Source organism: Thunnus thynnus, chromosome 1, assembly GCF_963924715.1.
Source record: "Thunnus thynnus chromosome 1, fThuThy2.1, whole genome shotgun sequence".
Classification (NCBI taxonomy): Eukaryota; Metazoa; Chordata; class Actinopteri; order Scombriformes; family Scombridae; genus Thunnus; species Thunnus thynnus.
Window position 1 is genome coordinate 7,641,977 of NC_089517.1, and position 20,741 is coordinate 7,662,717.

The following is a 20,741-nucleotide window of genomic DNA, read 5'->3' on the forward strand; positions in this document are numbered from 1 at the left end:
GATTTAGAGGCCAACAGCATCAATTTGAAAAGTTAAAATGTCACTCTTTGGTCTGTGTCTTACTGTAGTGTTGACACTCCCTGCACTTAAATATGAAATTAATCAGCTCTGTTTATTTTTATAATTTAATAATGTGGGAGTATTAAAATGAATCCCACTGAATAAATTAGGTGTGGTTTTTGAATCTCAATGATGCACTGAATCTCTGAATTGCACCTCTAGCATGCAGTATAACCAGCCCTCGCACGTGGACACGCAGTCTCTCATGCACACGCACAGTGCTGCTCTTTTGTTGAAGGGTTATCTGCTCCCAGCCACCAGTCACCTCTAATCTTTGTATGTTTCAGTGGGATGTCAGATAGGGAATCTTTTGGTGTAGCTCTGACCGGATCTCTGACCTGAGAGACTGGCAGAGGGCAGCTCTCCAAGCAGCTGTCACGTCTTATTACCTGCAGCGCACCGGGCCAACAGCACAATTGCAACACACACTGCTAAACGGCTCGCCCTGAGTCTCTTATTTTATCCATACACAGATAAATATGTGCGTGTTCATAAGACAGGGCCAAAGGTGTCAACCGTGACTTTCACAATAGGGCTGAAGAAACACAAAAATGTTCAAGATCAAAGGGCCAGATTGCTTATTTTCTAGGGATGGGAAAACTATATGATGTCATATGGCAACTGCTCTCACAGCATCAGCTCTATATACTGGGTAAAAAAATAAACAGATTACACAAATCTTAACTAAATACCATACCTTATGCCCACAGCTAGCTCATTTCATCACAGTGGTATCTAAGGTTGATTCTGGTTTCTTTATATAGAGTTCATCAGTTAGTCATGTGACTTAAAGCTCTTGATAATAAGATGGGTATAAAGTTTAAATAACCATAAATACAAGGCATACAGTACGCTACAACCAACTTTTGAAAAGACTTTATCACAACACAATATTACATTTTAACCATTTAAAATGGTTGAATCTCCACTATTCATCATAAAATAGTAATATTATAACATTCAAACCCACTTTTTCAGTCTTTTCTGTCTCTTTTAAATTTGTTGATAAGCCCCATAAGTTGTACACTTGTCCTCAGCACATCCCTCCTTCAACTAAATCTCATATTGTTCAAAAAACCTTGTTTTGATGATTGTTGTTGTTTTGACACTCACGCTGGTCCTTACTTGTTGTCTGTGCGCCCTCAGTTGGAACTATGGAATTGTAAACAAAGTTTGGAATCGGAGAACATGTGTATTAAAGAATAAACACTTTCATTAAGGGAAACACTTTGATGAAAGGAATATTCCAAAATTCCAGGAAATATGCTTGTTAGCTTTCTTACAGGGTTTATAATTAGAAGATTATTATCACCTATTAATACCATCTATTCAGATTAAATCACTAAATGCATGGGCAGATTAGATAACTGTCTGATATTGTAAAATTAAAGTGGAAAATGTGGGTATTCTACCTTTGTATGACAAGTAAAAAAGAAATTTGTTCAGGAATGTAGTTTAACACAAAGACAGACAGCAGCTCCTTAGCTAGCAGACTAATCTTACACATCCAATTATTACAAAGGGCCACTAAGGACCTCTGAAATGCTGCATACACTCATTATGTCAGGTTGTTGTTGTTCAAGAAATAACTTTACCACAATATCATTGTGGGTTTTTTTTTCTAACCCCCGATATTGTGGTTAGAACAAAAAAAAATACTGGGAAAGTGCCCTCTAAGGTGCCCCACACAGTAGAACAAACATGATAAAATGCCCTCTAAGGTGCCCCACACAGTAGAGCAAACATGATAAAATGCCCTCTAAGGTGCCCGCACAAAGGAGAGAACATACCAATATTCTGTAATTTCTGTCTTAGTTATGGGTAAATCAGGTAGTGATTTACTACCTGAGTGCTCTATAGAGTGCCTCTGGAATGATGTGGCCTCACGGGTGCCCTTTCAGAGGAAGAAATGTGATAGTGCCCTGTAAAGAACTCCTACAAGATGTAATGCAGTGCCCTATGAGCTGCCACTGTAATGGGGTGAGCAGGAGGTTCTGTATGGGTGCACTTCTAGTGAACAAAAAAGTGGAAAAGGTGCTATTTAGCGTTCTCCTAAGTCTAACATGGAAGTGCAGAATTGTGTGCCTTTTCAATAAAAGAAAAAAACATGAGGAAGTGCCCACTAAGTTTCACTGTATGGGAGAAAAATATGGTGAAGTGATCTATAGGGTGCACTGTATGGAAGAAAAACATTGTGAAGTGCCTTTCCAGTGAAGCACATGAGATATTTTGCCCTATAAGATGCCCTTATGCTGGAGTAAACTGGCCGTTACGGTAGAAATTAATATCCTTTATGTAGGCTGACCATCAGGAAAATAAAACACCCTTAAAACATGTAGTTGTTGTAGCTGACATTATTCCATTCAGTTGATTTTGGTAACCCTAGTTTGCTCAGTCACAGCCTCTTTAGATTATTCTATTGTTTTTGTGTTACTGAAGTTTAAGCTATAACTTTGATCCTATGACAATTTGTGACGTAGGTCACATAGCAAGTCTTTTTTGCAATTAAAACTAGTCTATGGCTTAAATATCAATAAAGATGGCTTACTAATGTATGTAGACTGTATTTTCTAAGTTGGTTTTATGTTTAGGTTTGTCCAAAGCTCTATAACAAGCTAAACAAAATGCTAGATAGATAGTAGCTAGCTAGCTAGATACATACTTAGTCATCTCTATACTAAATATTTGGTACAAATTGGAAATCAACATTGTTGTGTAGTAAACCCATAAATGAAAATCAGAGTAGTTATCACGATAACAAAAATATGACTTTGATATGATACCTGCCTAAATATGTCAATACCAGTACTGAAACGATAGCACGGTAAAAACCTAAAACATCAAGAATAGTAATGGAGTAATAGATGACAACATAGAATTCAAAATTCATTGTTTTGTTTTTTTTTATTAATTGAAAAAAACAATGTCAGTGCAAGACAGTGGAGGTTGTGAAAAGAAGCCATACATTTCGGTTTGATAGCCCTTGTAGATTGTAAACTAGTTTTGAAAGAGACTGTTCTCATTGTCAATTTTAAATCTAATTTGACTAAATAGAAAACTAGAAAATAAGCTCAGTAGAGTGCAGACCTCTGTCATGGTGTACTGAATCATCTGTGTTCAGTCTACTTTAGTGCACTACTGTAGTGTGCAGGCTAATCATCCTGAGTTTGAGTTTCATCACCATGAAGTGCCAGACTTACAGTTAATGATGTCATTTATGTTTATTATTGTCATGCTCAATAAAATTGTAGTTTATGTGCTGTTAAGTGTTTTCTTGTTTGTTTTTTTTCATACATGTAGGTGTGTTTTTGACAAAAAATTAGTATATTTATAACATGAATAATTGGATTATTGTAAATAATAAGATCAAGGTCATAGTGTTATTAAAGGTTTTACATGGTATGCAGTAATCTGATGTCCTCTATACTTTAGTTTATGATTTCTTTAATAGTTAATTTTATATTTGCACCCAGATATCACTTATTAAACAGACTCAATACACCTCCATGGTGGAGGTCTGAACTCTACTGAGCGCATCTAGTGATAGAAACAATTATTGATAAAAATGTACATACCATGATTACCATTACCAGTACTGACTGAGTATAAATTGATAATTTATAACTGGTGTTGTTGATCTGCATACTTGTGAACGCCTGATTTTTAGCAGTTTGCAAGTTATGGTAAGTTAACGTTAACATTGCGTATGTCTGCCACATTGGTAAGTTAGCTAATAAGCTAAAGCCAAATTAATTAGTTAGTCCCTTGGGGGCAATTCATATGTCATCAGTAGCTCAGCTTTATCTCTGGGGAACACCCCAACTCCGGGAATGATGTACAAATTAGGAAATGTGCGTCATGTAGCAGATGGATGTGACTCCCCTTGTTGAGACCTGCTGATAGACGTAACAACGGAGCAGAGGGGAGAGTGAGATAGAGATGTAACTGACTTGCATGCTGGTATTTGACAAATAATTTTTAATATATTTGTATCAAACAAATATTAGTAAAAAAAAAAACCACTATTTGTGCTTTGCTGAATAATGTATTTGTATTCAGGCACACCCCTATATTGTGCAACACCAAATATATAGTATTCTTTTCTCAAAATGTGTTTACACCCCTTTAGCTTGGATTAACTTGCACTTGTAGAGAGGGAGATAAGCAATGGATTGGCCAAATGCCAAGAAGAGAAAGAAAATTGAAGACACTACAGAGGGATCTGCAAAATGCAGCTAGAGGCAGCAAGAGAGGAGATGAGAGAGATAAAGGTATGTTTGCATTAGCCATTAGCAATTAGAGGAATGCACAGCTCAACTTAAACCTGTGCCTAGGCATGTTAAAAAGTTTTTAAAATGTATCCTCATGAAACTGTTATGAAATCAGGATCAGGTTTATTGCCAAGTAGGTCAGCACATACAGGGACTTTGCCTTGGTGTTGTTGTTGTGCATTATAGTCAAAAATATACACAAAGTTAAGTAATCCTAAATAATACAAACAAAAACAAATTTACAATAAAAAATATGTAAAATATATTCTAAGTGAGAAGAGCTGATACAGGTATAAAGTAGAAGAGAATAAATTAAATTTACAAAAATATTGATAAGAAGTAAATCAGTATACTGTATGCAGTGTGCAATTAATATTAATAATAATAATAATAATAGTGATACAAGTTGCATTAATGTAATGTGCTATATTCAATCAGAGATCACAAATGTGCAATTATAAGATTTGGGGGATTTTACGTTAGTATAACGTGTTATGTCAAGGGGAGGGATAGAGTCTGTGTCAGTGGGGAGGGGAGGGTTTGGCCATGATCTTTCCTGCTTGCCTCAGTGTCCTGGAGATGTGCAGGTCCTGGAGGGACGGCAGATTGCAACCGATCACCTTTTCAGCACAGCGGATGTTATGCTGCAGTCTGCCCTCGTCCTTGACAGTTGCAGCAGTGTACCAGATGGTGATGGAGGAGGTGAAGATGGACTGATAATAGTGGTGTAGTAATGCACTGTCATTGACTTTGACAGGTTGAACTTCTTCAGCTAATGTAGCAAGTACATCATCTGCTGAGCTTTCTTGATGAGGCTGTTGATGTTCAGTTCCCACTTGAGGTTCTGGCTGACGATGGGTACAAGGAAGCGGAAGGACTCAACAGTGCCAACTTAGGAGTCACATAGAGTGAAGGGGGCGATTTGGGCTGTGTTCCCTCTAAAATCCACAACCATCCCGACTGTCTTTAAAACGTTGAACTAGAAAGTTGTTTTGTCTGCACCAAGTCACCAGATGGTCAACCTTCCACCAGGAGCTCGACGGATTGATGACCGGAGGTGCAGCTGTTGGTGTACAGGGAGAAGAGAAGTAGAGAAAGGACACAGCCTTTGAGGAGAACTGATGCTGATGGTCTGGGAGTCAGAGACGTGTTTCCCCATCTTCACGCGCTGCTTCCTGTCAGACAGGAAGTCGGTGATCCACCTGCCGATGGAGTCAGGCACATGCAGGACAAACAGGATCCTGGTGTAGGTTCCTGCAGAGTCCAGGTGCTATGTTTACTGCATTGTCCACAGACCTGTTGGCTCTGTTTGCAAACTGCAGGGGGTCCAGGGATGTGTCTGCAATGGTTTTAAGGTGGGACAGTACAAGGCACTCAAAGACTTCATTGCCATAGAGGTCAGGGCGACAGGTCTGTAGTCTTTAAATCCTGTGGTCCTTGGCTTTTTGGGGACAGGGATGATGATGGAGGTCTTGAAGCAGGCTGGTAAGTGGCATGTCTCCAGTTAGATGTTAAAAATGGAAATCTGGAAGAGAACTTTTTGAGTAACATTCTCCAAACTGAAGTTGATCAAGACCCACCTTGGAAACAGATGTGGAGAAGGAAGGCTCTCAGATCTTCTGCTGTTGTCCATTGAGAGGGACATCCCCATTGACCATAACAAGATTGTTAACATTTATAAACTCATGGCCCAAAGAATTATTCTTTGATTTCACCAATCTTGCTTCTTGCTTCTCTGACAAGACTGCTCAAAACAGCAAATTCTCTAAATGTTAATAGTACCATGTTTTTACTATAGATGTGTTTGAGAAATAAACATTTAAAATGTTACCCATTCCCTGTATTTTATTACGGAGATGCAAAGTAAATGTTTAAAAAGTTAATCCTTTTTAATACAGAGATATTGTTTTTCTTATATTCTGAATCACCCTATAAAATGTTAATATTAATTGGGGTTGTAGCCTTTTTAACAAATATACATTATTGTTCTCTGCTGATTGGGGCACATTGAATGTATCAGATGCCCTTTTTATTTTTTCACCCCTACCCCTCAGACAGCCTGAGTCCACCACTAAACTGTTAAGACTCCACAATCCTCTGTGAAAAATGAACAGTGGCCGAGCTTTAAGCAACTGTTTTTCTTGTTGATTTGCTTGAGATATTAGGGTTTCCTCCTTCAGCGAGAGTATGAGATGTACACAGACATGACAGTTAATGAGCAGTCCCTTGCCACCTTGCCCTGTTTGCTACAGTTTGCATTTAGGTGATTGAAAGTGTGACTGAAGGTCACGCTTTAAACATCAGGGTGTGTGTGCAGGTCGGGTCTTACAGCCAGAAGCAAGAGAGCTGCAGATGAGGAGCAGAGCTCACACCATACATAATGGATGAGAGAGATTTACTCTCCCGAGAAGGAGTGAAGACCTAACGCCTCTGGGCTAGGCATGTATATGCACGCCGCTCGCCTGGGACAAAGCGAGCTGGGTAGGAACGGCAGAATGAGTGAGGAGAAGAAATAGAGAAGTGCACGTAGGAAACAACTCTGCTGCCAAATGCTGTGATTTCTAAAAGACTTTGATCCCTGCTGTGGCAGACAGGCTGCAGAGATGTTGGCTGTCTAATGTGGGCAGCCACTGACCCAGCTCTGCTGATGTGGCGGCGGTTTGCTCTGATTGGATCAACCTCCACTGTTGAAACTAGAACAGATCAAAGAGCAGGCAAAAAAAAATCAAACAACACAAATGAACCGAAGTTTCAGGTTCATGTTCATAACCAGGAAAGTAATTTAGACTGATGCTGATGCCACTGTATGTGTGTTTGTGTCCTCAGATATCGATGAGTGCGCAGAGGTCCTGATTGAGTGCCACAACCACTCCCGCTGTGTCAACCTGCCCGGCTGGTACCACTGTGAATGCAGAAGTGGTTTCCATGACAATGGCTCCTACCTGCTCGATGGGAGCTCCTGCATTGGTGAGCATACACTGAATTGAAAACATTCTTATCACTACTTCAAATACCAGCTCCTCAGCCTCTGCATGCCTGCTGCCTAGTCACTATAGACTTTTTTTTTCTTCTCTCTGTGTCCAATTACACAGGAATTCTGAAAATTGTCATTCCCTCAGAGGCTTCCTCTTCAAGTCTCTATTATCTCTTGTGTCCTACATGAACCACTGATTGTCATTCTTTGTCATATTTATCCTCATTGAAAATCTAGCATATAGACTTAAGCACAGTGTGATGTAATGTATGGGTGTATGTGTGTGCGCTCTAACATGCTACCCAGCAGGCTTACAGGAAGTCTAATCAGTGGTCTTCTCACCTTCACAGCTCGAGATCAAACCATGCAGTGTGAAACCCACACGCGCAATGCTTATGAGATATTCATAAGAAACAAACGTCAGCCTTGTGCGGCTATTAGATCTTTATGTTGTGTTCCCTCTCCCATCTGTTAGCCCACAAAGACAGGAAGAAGCAGAGTTCACAACGAAAATAAAGACACACCAGGCATGTGTGTTTCCTGTGACAAGACTGTAATGATGATGGATAGAACATTCACACTGCACTGCAGCACTCATTTGCAATATTTTCACAGATTCTGGGCATTTTACAAAGCCACTGCACATTAATGATCTCCTGCAGCAACAGTTTTTAACAAGTGATGTACAGTATTTGCCACTGTCTTGAATCTTCCTCTTTAAGAGTAACTACACACTCAAAATGTGTAAAAGTTTCTGTGTTACCTGTCTTACAAGACTACTACTACAAGACGCTGTCCACTGTGTGTGTGTGTGTATGTGTGTGTGTGTCTATTGGGGAGTGTCAGCACATAGCCACGGCTGTTTATCGTGGTTAACGTCACTGTTGTCACAAATAACTTGTTAAGCTCTGAACACTGTATAGCACAGTTATAGGTGGGCCATGTGTTGTGTTTACTGCCACAGAAAAGGAATAAATCTTTGCATAAACATGGTTCACCTGCCTGCCATTTCTTATCAGACTTGCTACCTGCAGCTCTGTGTGAGAGGCACAAACTGAGGCTACAGTTATCCAGTGTGCTGGACCTGAACCTCAAATCTTGCCTAATAAGTCACGATTAGGGAGGGGCCGGAGAATTTGGCTGAACTGAATTTTCAAATCCCAATTTTCAACCCATACGCCTACATAACCCTGTGTGATTATGTGCACAGCGTAAACAAAAGATTATTGTGTGGTTACCCAGTAAATCATGGCATGATTTTGATGATTTTTCATCATTAAGCCAACACTGATTATGAAGCAAAAACTGAAAACAATGAGCAAAAATCAATATATTTTCAGTTTACTCCAGCATAGAGGTTGTTATTCTTACTATCACACCCAGATATTTGCTCTGCTACTCTGTCAGATAAAACTTTCAGAAAGCTGTGAATAGCTTAAATAAACAATGTGCTTCTTGCACTTGTCAGGTGCAAAACTACATCAGCAATTATCTTTATTATTTGATGGGCCATGGATATCTATACCAAACAGCAATCCATCCAATAGTTAAGAGATATTTCACTAAAAACCTAAAAAGACCATAGGATTCATCCTCTGGGGAGTATGAATGTCTCTACTAAATTTCATGGTAAAACATCAAATAATTTATTTTTGCATAGTTTTGACCTACACATTGAAGTTTTGCAGCATGAAATTTACCAGAGCTTATAGTCTTGTCACTGATATTACATGAAGATTTTCAGTGGTTCAGCATGTTCAGCACAGACAAGCTAAATATCACTCAACAAATCCGAGGCACTGGTTTTACTTTTGCCTATGCACCTTTGTTAAATTGTAATGGATGCAGTGAATAAGACGGCATGGCTGAGTGAAATCCTTTTGCTTTCACTTTTAAATCGCACCTTCGCTTCACATCTCTCTCACCTTTAAATCAAAATGCAATGTCAGCAGTCGACTTTGATTCATTTACTTTGAGGGGAAGAGGTATGATTTCAGCACATTCCCCCAGAAAGTGGTTTCCCTCAAATTCAATTCATAAAGAAAGTGATAGACACATGTACTGTGTATGTCTACAGTAGCTTCAAGTCACATTACTACACAGAGTAAACAACATCGAGATTGTCTTTAAAGGCAGCTCACATTGTCTTATCACAAAAACTTTGCCCTTGAGATATCCTATTCTCTCTCAGAGTAAGACAAACTTTGTGTTCCTCATCCAATTAGTGATTTAAATCTTACCTAAATCACCTACAGAACAACAGAACAACACTACCTCCACTGCAAAATATAATTAACGTTTTGCCATGTGTGACTTAGTGAAAATGAACTGCGATAGTTTAGTGTGATGTTTTTTTTGCACAAAATCACATCTTACGCTTCAGCCTTTGGGTGGAGGAGGTGTCATTTTGTAAATCTACTAGTTGTTACCTTAGTATTAAAGAAAACAGCCAGGCAAACGTTGATAGACAACTCACCAAACAGACATGTGATGTTACATCCAGATATTGTCGGGAGGTAAACTACAGTCTGGTAGTTTGGTTTGGTTTTAGTGTCAGTCCCTCTGAGCTGTAGTTTTGTGTTGATTTTCAACAATCATAAAAGGACAAATCCATCAAACGAAAAGAGGAACCACTGACACAAATCAACAGGAGCTGAAAACAGACTAGAATATAAAATTATCATCTATTATTAACACCAGTTATTTTTTTTCTTATGCATGTTCTTTTAACATATTCCTATGTCAAAAGGCATTCTCGGGAACAAGGCAGGTTGAGAGAAAAGGGATATATACCACAAACGACAATGTAATGTGTGGGTGGTTATTCCCTTAAGTGGTAATATTAAAGGAAAACTCACTCCCTGTAGGCTTGCAACATGGCTCTGAAAGGCTTGTATCTTACTCCTTTGTTGAGGATGGCAGCTGGATCCACAGTAGTTACAATGGATTCCAATGGTCTATAGAGACATAGTGAAATAATGTACATAGAAAATCATTCCTTCAGAATAGGCCAATTCTGTCGGTGGTCCTTGTGTTAAAACCCTCATAGCTTCTCCACAACGGAGGTAAATACATAATAACACCTCTTCATGGATCCAAAGCTCTACCAGAGGTAGCATATTTAGTGATTTTTTTGGCAAAGCATCGACAGTAACATCAGATCAAAGGCGGAGAGATGAATTATGCTGCAGCGCAATTTGAACAATTTGATATGTTTGACGGGGTTTTTTTGTCCTGTTTGAATCAATTGTAACTGTTGTGAATCCAAGCTAAGTACAGTTTCCATCCTGCACGAAGGAGCAAACTAAAAAACTTTTCAGACCCACCTTTCAAGTCCAAAGGGATGAGTATTTAATACCCAAAAGATATATTTTCAGCGAATCTTCCTATTATTTGAAAATGTCTGAAATTGGTGAGTCAGAGTAGTGGTAATAACATGGATGGGCTGAGAGCAGTACATACACTGCACTATTTTTCACGTGGGCTGTCTCATCTTTTTACAAAGAAAGCTTATGCCATCAGTTTAAGACTTATAATCACATAAAAATCAGACACGTAACTCATATTTGCAGAGAGCAAATCAAACAAAGACGTTGCTCACATCAGTCACGAGTCTAATCGGACATGTTTGCGTGCTTGTTTGTGCTCCTTTGAGGCTTTCAACAAACATATGCATGACTTTAAATATGATTTATACAACGTGATTAGTGAAAGCGCTGTCATTAACAGATGCTATTAATGACATGGCTTCTCCACACTTTACAGCATAAATTAAAGTGTGTGTCATAATATATATATATATATATATATACTGTATGTATGTGTTGTGTATATTTGTCACTCGTTAACCAGACAAGTTCATGTAGCTGTGACATGTGTATCATTTCTTTCCCCACTATGCAGTATTAGGCTGGAAGCCAGCAGGGGGAATAAGTATGAATGACAATTTAACAGGATTTCTTCCCCTCCACAGTATCCCTCCAACAGACTCTCATGAGTCAACCAAACAGAAAGTAGCATTTTGTAATAAGCAGTCAGCTCAAAGCGGAGAGCGGCAGTACCAGTCAGTTAACCATATCAACAGCTACAATTTGGCCAAGAGTATGTGATGGCAATGCAGAAAATGGCAAAGAGCGCTGGGGATGAGAATTAGAGAGACAGTAGAAGAGGACGATGTTTTGAGAAAGCAGAAAGTCTCTTTGTCTGTGTCAGAACACGTGTATATAATTTCTTCTAGCAAAAAAACGTTTTTCGGAAAAGGGGACGTTTGAGGAATATTTGAAATTTCTTTTCAGAGAAAGCAACTGAACTTTCATATGCAAATCGACTGCAAAACTATCAAAGACTTTATTCAAAAAATCCTAATAGGTATGTTAATGCTTTGATGAAAACTAACTAACTTGAAACTCGAGTGTCAGAATTGCTGTGTTTTGCCTTAACAACAGATTGGGCAGTTATTCAGTGTTGGTGAATGTGTGCCCTCTCCAAGGACCCTCTATTTAAAGGATGTGATGTGTTTTTCCAATGAGCGAGTGCTTTGTTATCATGTTGGTGCTAATTCATGTTTGGCACATGGAGCAACTGCTTGTGCTTCTCTCAGGGTGTCCTGCTGGGTGACAGATGGATCCATAAGAGCCTTTTATCTATAAAGTGACTAAGTGCACTCTTACAATTTGGGCATCAAAGGGCAGTTTGGGCAAGATTAACATGTAATATAAAGTGTCTGTTCATAGAGACACATGAAACAAGAGAAACAAGAAAACCTAATTCAAAATCACATTTACATTTGTAATAGGCCTAATACAAATAGCTAAAACTCAAGAGTATACTGTGTGATTCACTCCATATGTGTAGATAAGAATGGTAATTTTTGTTATCATATTGTCATATTGTTATGTATTCAATATTTTTGTTTTAAGCAGTCTTTAATGAACACCATTACCCATAATCCCTGGACCATCACAGGTTAAACGTCACCAGTTTGACCATGGGCCACAGACATGTCTGTATCAGCAGGACAGACAAGATTAATCGCTGTAGACCTTTTTAGTCATCAAAGACAGCTAAAAAGTTGAAACGTTGCATTAGAAGAGAGAGTGTTGGGTGATATTATATTCATGGCGAAAGTACCGCTGATGATTAAACCAATGATTAAAAAGCTGCAGCTTAGCTTTGTTAGAATCATGAAGGTTTCAACTTCTAATGGCAAGTGCTGCAGTGGATGCCAATTAGTCCTAGAATATAGATAGAAAACACCATGAATACAGATGACATAAGTGCTCAATAAGAGATACAGCAGAGGTACAGAGGTTAGCCCAGACATTACCTCAGAACTTCGCTAGCATGTCAAGTGACTGGTCAATTTTATACTGGCACTTTAATTTAATGTCTGTTTTTTTAAATTCCACTGCCTACTACTTTCTAGCTAGTTAGCTAACTGTTAGCTAACTATTAGCCATCATATTCTTCTCAGTTGACTGCTTTCCTCAGCAACAGACGTACCACAAAAATTAAATCCTGTTATTTCTTTTGGATTATTTAGAGAGCAGCATTCACAAAAAAACCCTGGCACATGAGATAATAGTGACATTTACTGTGTACGATGATGTTTTAGGTAAGCTAACAAAAACTGGCATTTTAGTTAATGCACTTTTAGGTGTCGCTTATGAGGGAATTGGTAAAAACGTCAAACTATCTAAAAAAGAAGCAAACTGTATACACAAGAAGTACACATACTGTGTACCAAACAAATTAAAGCAGTTTTAATCCATGTTTATCTATTCCTGTCTGCAGATTTTCCCCGGTGTATTCCTCTATTTGGAAATTAAGCTACACTACATTTATTCTTGTTCTCATCTCTCTCATCTCACATTTGTGTTGTGCAATGATTTGCTGTTGGTGTGTGTACAGTATCTTTTGCATTGAATGGTGGTCTGATGTTAATGGGGGCTTTTGTGTGTGTTACAATGCACTGTTGAACACAGATATGCTGTGTTACATTATTTTTTACATTGTAACACATTAACATTCTTGGAAAACCTTGTCTTATAATAAATCATGTCATGTTATGGATATATATGTTTTAATACATTGTGTTACCTTGTTACAATATGTTGTGTTGGATATTATAGTGTGCTATGTTCTGTTTGGTCATGCTGCATTGTGTTGACTTGGTCCGTCACGCTGCAATGCTTTACATTTCATTACTATTCATTATGTTGCATGTTTTTGCTTTGCACCGTGTTACGCTGAGTATTGTGGTGTTGAGGACCACAGCAGCTGCAAGCAGCAGTCCTTTTGTTTTATTGCGTTGACTGAGAGCTGCATGGGCTGCATCTCAAAACATGTTTATAATGCCTAATGCTTTAGGCAGAGACAGGTGGCTTTAATAAACAGATTGTGCATAAAGATGAGGATAATACGCCATAAACTCCCACTGTCTGCCTGCACGACAGTGTGTGCATAATTTACTCTCTCTTTTTGTGATGTACATGACCTTTCCATATGGGCTGCCTGGAGACATACCAAAGAAATATAATTTAAATACTCAAATACTGAGCTTTCTGATGCCTTCTAATTACCAACATCTGTCAGAGGGATTTATTTGTTTTGTGTGTGCATGTGTATGTGTCTATGCCTGTGCGAATATGTGTTTTCATGTACAGTACACTGTGGGATTAGTGCTTTCATGTGTAACAGTACATGTAGGTGTGAGTGTAAGTTTTTCATATGGTTGGCTGTGCTCAGCTGGATTCTCCAAAGGGCTTTTGTGTTTGGTTCTTTTTTTTCACAGCTGACATGTGAGAGTATGCTTCATCTGCGAGCGACAGCTTGTGGCTGAATGTGGTGAATGTAGCATGAAGCGCATTAATCCTTCACCAGCGGAGGTACAGTGTGTCTGACTAGCTGATGGGGATTTCATATAGTGTATGCAAATAGTCAGTCGCAGGCACAATAAATTCTCAGCTGAGCTGTTTTCCTCTTGCTCCGTATCCAGCAAACTTGATACTGCAAACAATTAGCATGTGTATTCAGCAGTGTCACAGTGTATTGCTTTGGCTGTTGTGGCTGGCCACAGCATCAGCCAAGCCTCATCATTTTCCACTGGAGGAAAGAAAAATTTATGTTGCATGATGTTCACAGTGTGAGCAACTTGGGCCAGAGGCTCTAAAACATTTCTATGTAATCGTGTGGATGTATAAGTAGTGTATTTTTGCTGCTTTGGTATTTTCTTTCATGACATTACAGGTTAACTACTAGCTTGTAGATAATTAAGTAAACACACAAAAGAATTGTAATGATCCATCAACGCTAATGATGGATGCAACTAACATCATCATTCTGAGCGTTGAGTTAGTTTGAGTTTTAAAGCTCTGGCGCACCTATAGTCCACCCACGCAAGTGTTTTCATTTATGTTGCCTGATTAGACCTCTTATCAGGACTGTGGGGGCATGTACAGAGTGTGGCTGATGTGAAAGCTCCCTCCCTCCCCTGCACCTGTTAGGGCTTGACAATTTAAACCATTTCCATTCTATTACAGGTTGGTGACATCACGTAATTCCCATCTTAGCCCACCCACATTCAACCCGACTAGAGGTCTAATTAGCTAGAGTAATTGGAAACACCTGTGTCGTTCAGTATCTATCAGTCAGCTGATCTGTCTGCAACACTTTGGTCCAGAGTCAAATATAACAATTAATGGATGTATTCTCATGTATACTGTATGTAACAAAACAATATAAGATCAGTTGTCCACTTTAGGTTAGATTGTTTTTATATAATACTGCCACCAAAAAAACTGCCAACAAGAACGAACTTCTATGTTTGATACAGACACTCATGGACCTCAGAAGATGAATCTTAATTCATTTGAAAGTATGATCCAAATGTATGATCCCTGATGTAACCCGCTATCGTAAACATGTTATCATGCTTGTGCTGAACATGCATTAAACAACATTAAAATTAGCATGTTGTGCTAACACTAATGTTAGCGTATTCAATCAATAAATCATTCAATCAATCAATCATTTATTAATGACCACAAGACCGAGGTTGGTGGAATTTGCTTTCGGTACAGCATGGTGGGTAAGCTCAATTCAACGGTATCAGTAACATCAAACAGAGGCAGATATCAACATTATATCAACATAACATTAGACACATGACTAGCACAATAGACAATATTCACGGATTACCATAAGACAAAAGTCACAGACAATATTTACAAGATTGACACAAGAGTTTTACAAGCAGGTACATCTATCAGGGTTAGTGAGAAGTGTGTCCTTAGAGTCCTTATTGCAGTGGGGGAAAAACTGGGATGATTTGGTCAGCAGGAACCTATAGCAGCATCAGCCAGAAGAGGTGATTAGCAGGCTGAGAGGGTTAAGGAATTTTTTTTCTTTGCTCTTTTGATGATGTGTTTGTGTTATACTGATTCAACTAATGAGAGATGGGTGCCAATAATCATAGATGATTTATTGACTATGCGCTGTAGTTTTTTGTGTGTGTGTGACTGTCCTTGCTGCTGTATCAAACTGTTACGGATGAGGTGAGCATGCTCTCGATGATGGCTGCGTAAAACTGAAGGAGGAGGAGGTTTTACTTTGAATTTTTTGGAGCTGTCTTTGCTGGGCTTTTTTTGGTAATGTGGTCTATATTGATGTTCCATTGGAGTGTGTTGCTGATGTGTGTGCCAAGAAATTTGAATAAGTCATTGATGGTTCTCCTGAGACATGTATGTGTGTTTTGGGGATCGGGCTGTGCCTGAAATCCATAATGAATTTTTGTGTCTTAGATGTGTTGAGCTGGAGGATTTTATCAAGGCGCCAAGTGACTGCTTGGGCTGTCTGTTCACGGTATCGGTCCTCATTGTTGTTAGTTCAACTGTGATTGTGTGATCTGCATATTTAAGCTGTGGTGGGATGTGAAATGGTTTGTGTACAGGGAGTAGAGCCAGGGTGAAACGACGCAACCCTGAAGAGTGCCTATGCTGAGGGTCAGAGGGCGAGATGAAAGGCTATTCATTTTAACCCTCTATTGCCTTCTTCACAGGAAGCTCCCAATCCACTGGCATATGCAGGGGTCACTATTCATGTCCAATAGTTTATTGAAGGGATTGAGCAGGTTTATCGTATGGACAGCTGAGCTGACGTCGATGAATTGGATGCCGGTTGGATGTCTCAGTGTTGTAGTGTGTGGTGGAGGGCTGAGATAACAGCATCCTCAACAGACCTGTTGGCTCGGTATTAATCTGTCAGTGTTTGGTGTTAATAGTTCCTGCCAATTAAAAAACAAATCAATACAATGAGTTGATAGTCTGCTTTCAGCCCTAATGATGAAAGCAACTAGCATAGTGCAGCTATACTTAGAACTTAATGCTAGTAGGCCAAATGTTAGTATGATGACATGATAACTTAAATAACACTGGCCATGCAAAGCACAACATGACACACCTACCCTATAACCACACTACTCAACCCATTATATACCTTGTAATCCATTTCTCAACAAACCCAAATGATATATTTAAACTCAACATATCATCAAAGAAGACCTGGATAGATGGAATAAACTCCATCTCTCTTTAATTGGCTGCATTTCCACCGTCTGTTCTTCCAAAAATATCTCCTATCTATCTATATCTTATATCTATCTATATATCTATTTGCCATGACCCCTGTTAATTCACCCCTAGACTGGTTCTTCTCCTTAAATTCAACAGTCAATACATTTTACTGGAAAGGCCCAGGGTCAAAAGTCAAAAAATCCAACCAATACAGCTGGCTCAATTCAGCAATTTTTTTTACCGCTATTTCAACTCCCACCAGCCTTATTTTATCCGACACTGGACAAACAACTCCAATTCTGCCTGGCTTGATACTGAACAGACCATCTGCAAGGATCTCCCCATTCAGCATATTGCATTCATAGATAAACCAGTCAAAACCCACAGCTGCTTCAAATTGAACACCATAAATACAACTCTCACTGCCTGGAGGGAATGACATACTTAACATCAAACTATCTCCTTCTCTTCTCACCCTTATCTGGCATAACCCTACGTTTAAAATCAATAAGGTACCCATCCGTTTCCCTGTATGGAAACAGAGAGGAATAACCAGCCTTGGGCATCTTTTCAGTGGCAGCTCTCTCATGACTTTTGACCGTCTTAAACAAACATACAACTTATCCCACCACTGTCACTACCAGTACATACAGTTGAAAGAGACCGTAAAAAAGAGAATTGATATCCATAACTTCAACAACTTGACTCCTTCCTTACTACTAAACCCAAAATTACTATCACAGATTTACAAACTCTTTTCTCACCATGAAAATACTATTTCAATACCAATAGACAAATGGACATCAGACTTGAATATACATCAATCACACATCAATTGACAAACCATATGCGACAACACATTCTCCATGTAATACAACTCAAAAATTCAGCTAATTCAATACAAGGTCTTTTACAGAGTACACATCACCACTCACAAAATATGTACCATATGGGCTTCACAGACAGCAACATCTGCACACACTGTCCCAACAGACAACAGACAACAACTTCCATGCATTCTGGCTCTTGCACACCAGTTGGGCGGTTTTGGTCAGAGGTCATGGGAAAGCTGTCTGAGATTCTCAACTTCAGCGTCCCCCTCTCCCCTTCCATCTCTCTGTTAGGTGATATCGCCTCACTTACAATCCCACAGTATCTCCAAACGTTCATCTTAACCACATCTTACCACTGGCTCAGTTGGTTAACAGACAACTCAAACCTAGAAAAGTTCACATCAGCCCTACAGAACAATCTGATCCCATTCCATAACACCTGGTCTCCTTTCCCGCAGTTCACACTGAGCTGATTCCTCTCTCAGTGAGTGCCTCACTCACTCAGATCTTCCCAAACCCAATATGATAACTCAAAATAACCCATAATTACCTTAACCCATCATGATGGGCACCGGATGTGCTGAAAAGACAGAGAAAGAACATTAAAACACAGTGTTTTAGCAGGGAATCAGGGCAATGTGGAAGTCAGGCTTTTTAAACCTGTTGACAGTCAATACAGCTTTGCATCTCACTCAACTGTGTAGAAAGTAGACAAGTAGACTTGTTGACCGCAATGCTCACAGTTTTAAAGTATGGTTAGAGTTAAATGCACAAACAAAAAAATCGGAATTCCATTTTTATTATATAGTTTCAGTTTTTCTACTTGGTGGATTTGTTCATGCAACACTAGTAACGTGCCGTCAGTGTCGTGTAATCAATGTCTGTAGGCAGCAGGTGCTGACAGGGGAGAGCAGAGCTACTGTCGAAGAGACTTTGGTCTTTTTCTCTCTGAGCATCTCACATTTAGTGAGGATAAAGAGAGTTAAATGTCATGGCTTGATAAAAGGTAGGAGCAGACTTTTGGCACCCGGTTTTCTGTGCTACGTTGATAAAGAAAAGTGGATGAAAATGCCATCTGTCCTCTCTGTTCATGTCGGTTATTTTTGGAGGAAAAGCGAGAAAAAAGCTGACTGAGCAGATGTCTTGTTGCTTTGATGATTCAACTGAATCCACTGAGTGAATATACAGTATACACTCTGATTGATGTGGCTGAAACTATGATGCCAGTATATGTGCAAGGAATAGTCTCTAGAGGGTGTAAAATTATGACTGAATATCTTCCCTCAAATTGTTTGAATCAATACTAACAGAACCAAAAAAACAAGCTGCTATACTTTAAAATATTAGAGATAATGAAAACAATAGCCAAACCCTGAACTATACAGTATATCCATATATAGTCTCTAATATGATTACACAGCAGCGTGTGTTCGCTAGCAGCAGAGAAGGGATGTGCCACTATTCATTTTCTGAAGTTAATTCAGTAATTTGTAGAACCCCTTATACTAAAACACATCAGCTACCCTGCTGCTAACAGTGTGGATGCTCATCCCTAACTGACTGGACTAGCCACAATAAACTGCAATTTCAATTTCTACTGCTACAGTAACCGAATGCTATTAATTTTAAAGAGTGATTAATGTGACTTTAGGGCTGAAACATTAATTTGTGCACAACAGAAATTATTATAAATGTTACACTTCATACCTGCCGGCCTCTGTAGTACTGTGAAGAAATCAAAAATTTAATTAAAAGTAAATATGCACCATATCTACCACAGAGTTAGCCAAGGTAAACATGCCCCCATGTAAAAGCTGGGAAGCAGTGGATATTCAAGCCAGTACAGATCTGAATGAAGAATGTCACACTTATAAACAACATTGTCTGTGAACACAATGCGGACATTAGTCACGATTGGCGAGCAAATTTGTGGTGTATTGTATAAAAAATCTTTAGGAGATTGCGTATCAAAGTCAAAGTACTGCTGCTGTTTATTGATGCCACACTATGCATGGGTATCCTTTGAAATTATTTTATACTACGGCCAAAATAATACTTTTTTGATGCCTTACTTTGAGAAATATAAACAAATTTTTCTACTTAGAAGTCTTTGCTTTTTTTTTTCTTTTCTACATTGTTTGTTGATAAGCTTGTTTTCTGATCATTATGCTCAACCGCCCACGTATCATTGTATGTTGTATCTACAATAACAGACTGACAAGGCGCACACTGTTTGTCTACATAGGCCTCCACCATTCTCCCACATTTGTATAATAAATGACACATAGACACCACAACTTGCTCACTCTCTTCCAGACATTGATGAGTGCAGTTTGCAGACACACACCTGCTGGAATGACAGTGTGTGCGTGAACCTCCCGGGAGGCTACGACTGCGTGTGTACGTCCGGTCCGGGCTGCAGCGGCGACTGCCCACAGGAAGAGGGAATCAGACGCAACGGAGAAGACTGGAAACCCAGCTTTGACCGCTGTGCTATATGCTCCTGCAAGGTACAAAACACAAACGCACACATACAAATTCTCTGTTCTTAGTAATAATGGTGCTCTCAGAGGTCTCAACTCAGTGGTAGATCTTAACTTTGGGTTTTTTATCATAGCTATGATAAAATCTCTCCATGGCCCGAATCTAAGGCTTTCATTATAAGACGACCCCACTTTTCCAACACCTGTGTTTGGGAAAAGAGTTTTTGAAGATCAATCACAGTATAGTCACATAATCACACTCTCTCCTGTCGGGCTCTCAGAAGCGGTCCAAAATTATTATTATTATTTTCTCTGGCAGTTAGCATTTTTCAGTCTGTTGAGTCATGTTTGTTGACAAGTCCGCCAGCTCTGCCTGACCAATTTGCATATTGAGATCCGATCACAATGCGGGCTCAGCTGAGAAAACGAGAACGCATTGTAATACCAGGTGTAAATGCGAAGACCCATTGATCAGATATCATTATGCAGATGATGCATCCAGATACAGATCGCATGTTTATACCAGGTGTAAACTGGGCCTTTGAGCT

General features: G+C 39.2%; 1 protein-coding gene across 1 annotated transcript in view; it reads left to right on the forward strand.

Moving 5' to 3' along the window:
* Positions 1–20,741, forward strand: part of LOC137168899 (protein kinase C-binding protein NELL1-like) — a 280,046-nt gene that overhangs the window by 249,456 nt on the left and 9,849 nt on the right. Inside the window, exons 16-17 of the mRNA XM_067571791.1 lie at positions 7,158–7,298; positions 20,027–20,220. Of these exons, the coding sequence (XP_067427892.1) occupies positions 7,158–7,298; positions 20,027–20,220 (335 nt within the window). The remainder of the gene's footprint in view (positions 1–7,157; positions 7,299–20,026; positions 20,221–20,741) is intronic.